General features: G+C 42.5%; 1 protein-coding gene and 1 long non-coding RNA gene across 2 annotated transcripts in view; one reads left to right on the top strand and one right to left on the bottom strand.

The window, feature by feature from the left end:
- The window catches only part of PRKX (protein kinase cAMP-dependent X-linked catalytic subunit), a 56,113-nt gene extending 51,526 nt beyond the window's left edge, over positions 1-4,587 (bottom strand). The window contains exon 1 of the mRNA XM_082076023.1: positions 4,094-4,587. Coding sequence (XP_081932149.1) covers positions 4,094-4,280 — 187 coding nt within the window. The 5' untranslated portion in view covers positions 4,281-4,587. The remainder of the gene's footprint in view (positions 1-4,093) is intronic.
- LOC309452735 lies at positions 4,394-6,027 on the top strand. The gene is made up of 2 exons (XR_014186622.1): positions 4,394-4,526; positions 5,111-6,027. It is a non-coding gene; the product is annotated as an uncharacterized lncRNA (long non-coding RNA).
- The last annotated feature ends 4,695 nt before the right edge of the window (positions 6,028-10,722 follow it).

The following is a 10,722-nucleotide window of genomic DNA, read 5'->3' on the forward strand; positions in this document are numbered from 1 at the left end:
TTACCATACATTTCATTTGGGAGCATAAATTTTGTTTTCCCAACTTCACCTACCCAAAAGTGAAGAAAAATCTTCTGGTTTCCTCATACTTATTCTAGTTTACATTAATTACTTATTCATTACGGCATAATTAAAAATTTAATATCTTCACTTCAGGACACATGTCAGGTGTCCAACTGCAGCCACTCTAGCTACTGCAGTAGAAAAGCTGCTCTTGTTAAATGCTCATCAAAAATAAGGATAATTCAGAAACTATGCCAAAACTGTTCATAGTCCCTGTCTTCCACCGACAAGACCTACAAAAACTTTGAAATGGGTTCAGATAAGCATGGGTGGGCCACGAACTTTCAGCAGCTGAATTCCAACAAACATGGTGGTCATGGCATATAAATTTTTGCCTTTGTGCAGCACAGAACTTAGTTTCAGCACAGCCACGTATGTGGATTCAACTGAGATTCACAGAATATTTCAGCCTGGTCTGAGTAGGAGCTTCCGAGCATGCTGAGAAAACTCTCGTATTTCAACCTCCTTTAAAAGGAAAATTATCTTAAAAAACAAAAGTGGACAACCAGGCACCTTCAATAGTTCCAGAGCAAGAGTCCTCACCTTTCATATAAAAGGATTAGTTAAAAAAATCCCATTCACCTCAAAGGTGAAAAGCCACATCTTCAACCTCTCAGGAAGTACCCTAAAAGAAAAATTCTTCCTGTTTAACCTCTCTTAGTGCCAGAAACCAGTATGCACCCCACTCCTGTGCCCTCCCTAAACCCATATGTTCACTTGATTAACTAAATATTAGGGTACTTCCCCCAAAAGTATACCTAGCATACTAGAGACTCTAGCCTCTGTTCCCAATGTCTTTTACCAAAGGGCCCACAAACACCAAAACAAACATTGAGTCCTGGGGTGTTTGGGGGGAGAAATGTCCTCCCAATCATTATGCTAAACTGTTCTCCCCTTATTCTCTTCCTCCCCTCACAGTGAGCTCTTTGCTAAACAAGGCACAGTGTCCAACAGAAATCTCAGAACATGTCCAATTCAGCCTGCATTATGCTGGTTGGGTTAAGAGAGAGATTTTAATCCTCTTGGACTATGAAGAATATTTAAAACAGCATCTATTATATTCAAAGGAGGTACTGCTTCCATTTTTTTTTTTTTTTTTAACATAAACTTTATCCCATCCTCCAAGAGAAGGTACCTAAAGTCAGGGATGAGCACAGTCTCCACTACAAGAATGTCATTTTGTTACCTTAAAAATTACTCATAAACAGCTGTAAGAGCATGGAGCTCGGCTTCCTATTTTGCCACTTTCTCAAGCTGGTAGTTTCCAAGGCCACACTGTTTCTAAGCCTGGATATGTCTATAAGCAACAATGGTTCTACTAAAGAAGATGTCAGAATTTCTGGTCCTGTAATTTCTGGCTATCGCCCTCCCCTCCACCAACATCTCCCAGTATCTCAGAGCACATAGCTTTTCAGAACTTGAGCAGAAAGAAAATGGCTATTATCACATCAAACTGCAGACGACTCTAAATTGCTGTAGTGAAACTGATGTCCATACATTAATCTCATCTGTGCACAGAGATAAAAATGGAGGATGGGGTAATATAGACTTAAAACACTAAAATAAATAAATAAATATAGATATATATATGCTCTTTAAGTACATGCGAAATAACCCTAAACTGTACTTAACTAACTTAATTTTTAAAGGTTTAAACCAAACAACAAAAATGAGCTTTTCAAGCTGAAGTACACATCTACATAGTATTCTGCACTTAGTTAACTTGCAACCCATTTACTTCAGGAATGCAACGTAGCACGTTAAGAGGTGTGTACAGAGCAGCCCAACCTCATGCAGCGTTACTGGCTCAGATCTCAGCTGCACGACAGACACATTTGCAGGGCGCTGCGTCTTTTATAAATTCTGCCACTCAGGAGCAGGTATGTGTTCAGTTTCAGTATCACTTTGAGGCTGCTGTATTGCTTCCTGGTCAGGAGACAGATCCCTTCCCTCCTCAAAGCCTTCTATTAAGGTGCATAGACATGTCATAAATCCATTTTAAAACCAACTTACAATAAGCCAGCTCAGCTTCTTTGAGAAGGTAAAGCCTTCTGTATTTATCTGTGCACATTTTTATATCCTTCAACTTTTGCATTTTGTCTTCCTTCTCTCTACAATGCAACCAATGCCACAGTTCGTAAGAGATGCAAAGAATGGTCATCTTCTCACAGAGCTATTTGAGGAAAGAAGAAAAAAATCCAGCTGGGGAAGACAAAAAAGGAAAGGAGGCTCTTCTTTAAGTATTCTGTCCATGCCCTGATAGGCAGCTATCTGCTCCTTTAACATTTTATTCCCTTCTCTGTGTCTTCATATCAAGAAGTCTCAGTATTTTTAAGTCTCTCTTTATATCTTGCGGAATCACAACTTTCCTCTTCCTTAACTTCTAAGGATCACCTTAAAGAACACTCCAAAAAGCTACACTGTTTAAAATTGGCACCAAGATTATTTCCACATTTCTTCATTGCCCTCAGGAAGACTTCCATTACTATTATCCCTTCTTTAAAAATTACTATTTTTCTGCAACCTATGCTTCACTTGAAGTCATAATCCTCTGTGATGACAATTGTATCCAGAGCAACTAGTCATGATGTAACAAACAAGACCAACCACTTCTGGAAAAAAAAAAAAAAAAAAAAAGGCTCACAAACCTTTCAAGCAGTCTCTTAATACCCTTAATTAATTTCTCAATAAAATGCCTGTTCGCATTCCAAATTGGAAAAATCATCTCAAAAAACAACACACTTAAAGAGAAGATAACGTGATCTTCACTGATCACAACATGCTCAGGCCTTTTCAACTCCATTTCTAAAGACCTATTAAAACCATCAAATTCACTGAGAAAGGGTTTAAATTGCATCTTTTTGGCTGAAGAGAGCTTAAGGGAAATCAAGTTTTACAGCACTTATTAGAATAAATCTATCCAAAATCATTTCACAGTCCTATGAAGAAAAAAGAATACAACTTCCACATAGTTGAACATACAATCCTTCAAACCAGGTGCAAAAATATATATAACTATGCACATGATCAAACACAATGCACAGACAGATACAGTGGTGGATATGAACACAATGAACATCACCACTGATGTCTGAAATGCCAATTTATTAAACACATGCATTTACTATGCAATGTTGCTGATTATGAGCAGTTAAGTGTAGTAGATGTGAGACATAACCTTGCCTTCTACCAAAATTCTACACATGCAAAGCGTCTTTGCATGAATATTCATGGCAACAGTGTGGCGGGGCTCTGAAATACACTCTATTCAGTTAACCTGTCTCATCTCTTCACCATCCTGACAACTACGTTTATATGATGAATTTTATATCATGACGCAGGTAAATTAATTTAAAACAGATGAATGAGGTTTTAACACCAAAAGGTCTTCAGGCTTCAGCAGTGACTGCCCCCGCCTCACAGCCAGGCCAAAGCCGGTGACAGGCTCGTTCAGCTGCACATCAAAAACCACCATGACCTCGCAGCCAGAGACGGTGCCCCTGGCAGCACGGGGCCCGGTCAGTGCTCCCGCCACCCCCCCACGCCGCGGACAGACAACGCCGGCAGCCTCCCGCGGGCTCGCAACACGGCTCCCCAACTACGCCGAGGCTGCAGCGCAGCAACCGCGGGCAGCCCTGCGCCGCCGGCCGGCGGCCCCCTCCGCAGCGCCGCCGTTGTGTGTGTGTGTGGAGCGGGAGGGGGGGGATCGCCCCCAACGGCACCTGCCAGCCGTTAAACAGCCAACGGTCCAACGCCGCTGCCTCCGAACGGGCCCACAACGCCCAGCGGCCGCGGCTCCGGGGGAAAGAAAGGAGCGGAGGAGGGGGGTTCCCAAAAAGAGAGCGCGCCCGGCAAGGCAAAGGTGCAGCCGGCCGTTGGGGTACCTCCGAGGACCGCGCCCGGCAGGAGGACGGCGGGGAGCGCCCAACGCTGCGCGCCCTTCTTCCCGCCGGGCACGGCCGCAGGCAGGCACCTGGGCAGCTCCTTTGTTCCTGCCCAGTCCCGCCGCCTCAGCGCTTCACGCACTCACCCACAGTGGCCAGGGTCTCCAGGTCCTCCAGCTTGTAGGCGGCGGGCTCGGGCGCGGCGGGCGAGCCGGGGCCGGCAGGGCTGGGGACCGGCGCGGCGGGCTGAGGCGCGGCCAGCCCCGCCGCCGCCACCGCCTCACCGCCGCTCTTCGACCCCATTTTGGCCTTGGCGGCGCTGAAGGCGTCCATGGGGCCGAGCGGACGCCCCGCGGCTGCTCAGCACATGGAGAGAGGCGAGCCGGGCCGGCGAAGGGAACGGGAAGCAGAGGGAGCGGCGGAGACGCAAAGTTTCAGTCTTCAGCAGGCGGGGTGGCTGCGCCCCGGGGCTGGAGCCCGTTCCCGCCTCTGAGGGGGCGCGGAGCCCTTCAGCATCGCGGACAGCCGCCGCGCCGCCCGCCTCTCGCAGCAGGGATCGCCGCGCAGACAATGGCGAGGGTGAGCAGAGCCGCGCTGTGCCGAGCCGTGCTGTGCCGAGCCGCGCCGCGCCACACGCGGGGCGGAGGGGCGGGGTTTGGTTCCTGCCGCTGCGGCACGGTCCCGCGGACGGCTGGCAGGGCGGGGAGGGGGTGAGGCGCGGCCCCGCCGCACGGCGGGAGCGCGGAGCTCGCCCCCTGCCGCGGGCACGGCCCGGGGGTGTCTGATAACGCCGGTGTTCTCTGCTTGTCCTTCTCCTCGGCTGCGTCCCGCCGCAGAGAAAGCGCGTCTCTACTGCTGGGTGGGGATTGTGTGTGTGGGCACTGGCGGCTGCCCCGGCGCTCCCCCCGCGCTACAGCTGCTGGGGGGAAAGAGGAAGGTGCCGCCCGCTCCCCGCGGAAAGTTAAAAATGATTGATGGGGCCTGTGCGCAGCGCTTCCCGGCCCACCTGGTTTCACACTGACAGCTTTGGGAACACACAGTAATTCCCCCCGCATGGGAGCTCGTGTTGGAGCAACTCGGCTGTTCTGGGCTTAGTGAGTGTCCCTCACCCACATATGTTAAAGGGTTTTTCACGCGTCATATTACTCTTTGTTTTCAAGCAGGTGTAGGTATTGCAACGGCCACAGCCCCTCCACGTTCCCCGCTCAAGCCTGCAGGATACGAAGGTGGCTGGGGATGGCTGTCGGGTGCACTGGGCTGCGTGGAGATGAACTGAGAAGGCAGTGAATGTAGCAGCTCTTAAGTACCGAACACAGCTCCTTCCACGAAAATCGAAAGACTGTTGACGATTATGCTGAAAGACAGGGAAAACTGGTGTATGAGCCAAGTCACTGAGAAGCGTTTGTGTCAAAATTGGGAAGGAAATCCAAATTTTTTCCATGCCTTGTTCGGGCCCGGTTTTACACAGTTCACAGCTGTGCTCCAGTGAGCAGGGTATCTGTAAAGTTCATGTGTAAATCATGTCACACAGGTTGCATTTTGCATCTCCTTTTTATTAAATGTGAAAACATGGGAGTGTAAGGCCTACTAGTTTCTGTGTTGAGTAGGTTCAATAATAATAAGAAATAATTATATATGCGTATGCTAAAAGTAAGTGTAAATATATAAATTAAGAATTACAAATTTGTGTACATTTTTCTTGAATTTTAGGAGACCCTTACAGTGTTCCTCACAGTCACAATACTCAGAGAATGTGACATGTATTTTTATCTTTTAGCTTGTTGACATGAAGTGTTATGACTAATTTGGAAAAATGCTAGGTCATCTCTGCTTCCTGTCAGCATGTGAGAAGAATCATCAGTCAAGGAGGATGATATCACTTTTGCTACAAAATTTCAAATTTCATTTGTGTCAGAATGCAATTTTCAGAACTGCATTTTTGCAGTTTTGTACTTCTGTTTTGCTTGACTATTTTACTTAGTTTCGTTTTATATTATGTTTTGTACCTTGTATGCAAAAAATGTTGTGATTTATATCTCTAATGGAATATTTTAAAGACTCCTTAAATTGCAAATTGTAAGTGTTCTGGCTTAAAATTTAGTTCCTGTTTGATCAAAAGATGAGCAAGCCAACAAACCTCTCATAACAATAACAGTTTTGGGTTTTTTTAAGATAACAATTTGAAAAATAAACATTCATACATAGAAGAAATCTTAGTGTATATAAAAAGGAAACGTTGGGTTTTAGCCAAATAATTGAAAATTGAGATGAAAGGTACAAGCTAATTGTGATAATTGCTGTCGAGAGAGAATACCTGAACTTGGGTCTAGCCAAGATCAAGATGTGATCTTCCTAAAACCTTTTTTTTTTTTTCATAAAAACTAAGAAATCATTCACTGCTCAGATGATAAAAGGACATAAAATACTTTACAGAAGGCATTGTTTACTTTCAACTGATCTTTCTATTTATGCTACAAACTTTACCTAGTGATTAAATTACTTGCATTCAGGAACTTAAAACTTTCTTTAAACAGCCATCTACTGCCATGTTTCAGCAGTTGCTGGCCTGTTTGACTGCACACCTTGTTTCAGCAAGGTTTGTAAGCACAGGATTAGCTCCATGCAATGCAATGTCTCTTCTCTTATGATTAAAGTTACCTTCCTGCCTTGCTAGTCTGGCATCCAAAGCATTCGCCAGTTGTAGCTGTAGCCATATAATTGCAGTGTTTATATTTAGCACGTCAACATATCATTAGTGTGCTTTAGCACCTCTGTATAACCTACTTAGAATTTATCTTGTAGATACTGATTATTATTCACAATATTTTGGGGGAAGAAAATGCTGTTCCTTCTGTATATGAGACTGAGAATCAGAACTCATAACTTCATATATCACATGTGGAGGAAGAGCTGGCCACTGGTTTGCAATAGTGGATATGAAACTTAGTTTCTTGCTCAGTTTGGCCACACTGTGTAGGAAAGTCTTCAGCCCTGTTCTCTTTTTGTCTTTGATATTTGCCACTACTTAATGTCTGAACATTTGATCGCTGGTACTTTTTGAATAATCGTAGCCTTTCCCTTGCCCTCAATAATTCAGAGTTCTCATTTTTTTCACTTTACCAACACGTGCAGTAGATGTCTACAGCCAGGTTCCTTTCACTTAAAGCAGGGTTTAATGCCTTACGTTTCCATTCCTTTACCTTGCAAGTGCTTACACCAAAGGTTAGCTCTATTTTAATTTTCCCTTACAAGTACCTGATGATACAGGTGATTCTTTTGAAAGACAGTGAATGCCTTACTAAAAGAGTTTGTTGTTTTGTTTTGGTTTTGTTGTTTGTTTGTTTTTGTTTTTAAATATAGACAACAGTAGTTTAAATAGTTTTCTCAATACTCATGGTTTTAGTTGAGAGCTTTTTTCTTCAAGTTCAGCTGCAAAAACTGTTCATGTACTTATATTCCTTTATAAACTCAGAATTTTGAGGGGCCAAAAGGATCCCAGATATCCATTTGGTTACTCGATGCTGCCTTTCATGTGTATATGTTTGCCAAACTTCAGTTAGTCACACCTACAGCCACACCAGTAGTTCAATGATCATTTGGGTGCTAAATTACTAATTTGCCTCCGATTCCTTCCTTTTTGTTTGTTTGTACATTTCTTATTTCACTCCACGAAATCTTTGGTTAAAAATTTTAAACTAATGGAAAGGATTACAGACTTTCTACCTGACTACCTGTGAATTGACATAAAACATAATCTCTCTGTCATTTCAAGGGGACATTGTGATACACATATCATGCAAATGGAAAATGATTTAAGCACCTAACTCTTGCTCTTTCAGTTCTTTGAGAAGGAATCAGTCATTTAAATGTCTCCAAGACTGCAGACAGAAGTGTCTCTCCTGTGGGCTGAGCAGTTTTGCGTTTGTCTACCTGAAAGTGTATTTTTTTCTTCCCCGCATGTATATAATTTTCCTTACAAATCTTGTTAAAGCAAATCTACCATTGCTGTCACAGTAAAACTACTACAAGTTTGCTAGAAAACCTGTTCAAACATGTAGAGAGGAAATGGAGAAGTCCTTCAATGGTGGTTATTACTAACAAATAGCTCTGTATGTTCTCCTTTTGTCACATTATGTACAGGGCCTAAAAACGTGGGACTGCTCTGAGGAGGAAGAATAACTTGTAAAGATAATTAGTACTGGTATCTGTTTTCCATTTGTTTTGTTTTGCTAAAGCAGCTCAGGATTGGGCAAGTTCTTATGAAGTAAACGAGCACCCTTCAGTGCAAGAAATCCCTGCCTTTGACAAAGCAAGGGGGAAATTGTTCCACTCATCTGAAGTAGTTCCTTCATGGTATGGAAATAAGACCATTTGGATAATGAACAATCACACATCATGTGAATGTATCTATGCATTCTTAAGGCAACTATCACACTTATATTTTAATATGGTTATGTTTAATTTTTTAAAAAAATAATTTAAATGATTATGAGTATAGTGGCTGAATCCAACTGAGAATTTAAGCACCAAGAATATAACATAGATGCCTACATCCAAAACCATGATTCTGTCAAGTCTTGGTGAGTTGATGCCTCACTTCAAAAGTGCATCGACTCAGCCAGTTCAAATACGGAAATGCTGTTGCAAGGGTGTCTAGACTTCTGCCCAGTCTGAGCAAGTTTGTGCCTGGCTCCTGCCAAAACTAGATTGAGATCTGGAAATAAGACATTGCTTTGCCTACGTTTGCTGAGGAACTAGTTCTGTTAAGCATTCTGAAAGCATATCTCACATATATGCAAAACTGCTTCCCTCACAAAATTAAGTTGTGGCTGCCTTTTTAGAAAAAAAAATGGAGGAATGCTGTGTTATCTAATAGGAGACACTGAAATACCAGTGTGCTGGACAAGCTCTTAAAGGCAGATGATGATATTTTCTTCAGATGGAAGACCAGAGTAGCCATGCACTGGGACATCTTTTTGTTCATTCTTTTCCCCAAAGAACTAGTTATACATATTCTTACTAGCACATCTAATTTTGAATACTCGGGATAGCATGCTGGTTATAGCAGTCACTCAGGAAATGGAATATCCAGCATTTTTGATCTTAGTTGTATGAAAGGAGTTCTCATTCCAGCCTCCTTCCTTTAAATTGCCAAAAGCAACTGCAGGACATATTCTTCTGTATTGTGCATTCCTACTTCACAAACACTTCTTCTTTTCTTCTTTTTCCTGTGCCCATGGGAAGAGGTATTTGGTTCACTGGTCTGTGGAATATTGCAAAAGTTACTTAAATTATTATAAATATAGTATAAGTCACATATATTTATGTAATTTATGTGAGGTAACTGTTGTGTGTTTTTACAAATTTTATCAAGGTTCTGCAAGGATTGCTGTCAAATAATAGATTTCACAAATTATTAAATTGGTATGAGGTTTATCAATTCTTTTTGTAGCAAGACATGGATTCCATGAACTTTATAACATTCAGGGTAGTCAAACAGAATAATAAAACCCATCTGTTGCTACCAACCTCAGGGAACTAAGTAATCTCATCAAGGAGTCCTTAGATAAATGTAAAATTTTTGTGCCAAACCATTTTCCCTCCTATATTCAGCATAGTTAAAGGACTTTTAAAGTAAAATTGCATATAACATCTTTTCTAAGGCACACACATCCAATGCATAGACAGAATAAATCAGAACAGAAAAAATTCTTTTTTTTTTTTTTTAATTCTATTTGCTTTCACATTGGTATCTTCATATCTAAGACCAAGGACTTGCGTGAGAAAAAAGAAACAGCTCAAATCTTCTTCTAGTTACAGGCATCAAAGTGAGAGAGATGTCAGGCTTAAGAGTCCGTCTTCATTGATTTAGTGTCAGGTTTGCCCTGTGTCACGATTTATGCAGGTTTGAGGCTCAAAAAGGTGTGGCTCATTTGAAATTGATCCAAATCCAGGCTGCCACGATTTTGTTGTTGTCCTCCCTCTCTCGCATCAGCTGTCCCACCTACACCTTTTCTTTTGCATCTGACATTTAGGTAGCTCCCTAGTGAGACAGTTCAGGAATTAGTTCAGGGATTTGTTTGTAAAATAAAGTCATTAGGATTTTTAGCCAGATTGGTTCCCCACACCATTGCCATGCACAAGGTTTTAGGGTGTTCAGTGCACTCATCATGTGGCTATGGGGAATTTTGAGGCAGGCTGTGATTCCATCAAGCTGGTTCAGCTTTATCCTCCACTTTCCTCTGCTTGTGCATTTGCTGTCCCTCCCATTGCCCATTCAAATAAAAAAAAAATCAGCATTTTGGGTACTCCATGGATATACATGTCTGCAGCTGAGGTTAGTGTTTCTCATGAATGGTTTTTAAAGAGATCCTCATTCAGTGTTCTGGATGAAGAAATCACAGTTGCATTGAGGCTGGCCATAAAACCAGAGGAAAGTGATGGGTAGGTCATTTAGATTATCAGGATTTGTTGCATTCTGAGGATATCTCCCTAGCCCTATCAGGAAATATGTAGTTACATGTAACCCAGGTTAGCCCCAGGCAAGTGGCTGCCATTCTCTCTCTTGTGTAGTGCTTAAAATCAGCTAAGCAAAGTCTGACCCTTCCTTCTCCAAGTTTAGGCAAATCTCTACAAATCTTTGCAGTTTATCTCTAAAATTATGATGACACCATGGTCCCCCAAGTTTTACAGATACTATGCAAAGATGTTTTATAAATATTTATATTCATGGCTAAATGTAAACAAGTCTTGTTACATTTTTCTTTTTTGAAAG

Source organism: Streptopelia decaocto (assembly GCF_964273445.1).
Source record: "Streptopelia decaocto genome assembly, chromosome: 1".
NCBI classification, from domain to species: domain Eukaryota; kingdom Metazoa; phylum Chordata; class Aves; order Columbiformes; family Columbidae; genus Streptopelia; species Streptopelia decaocto.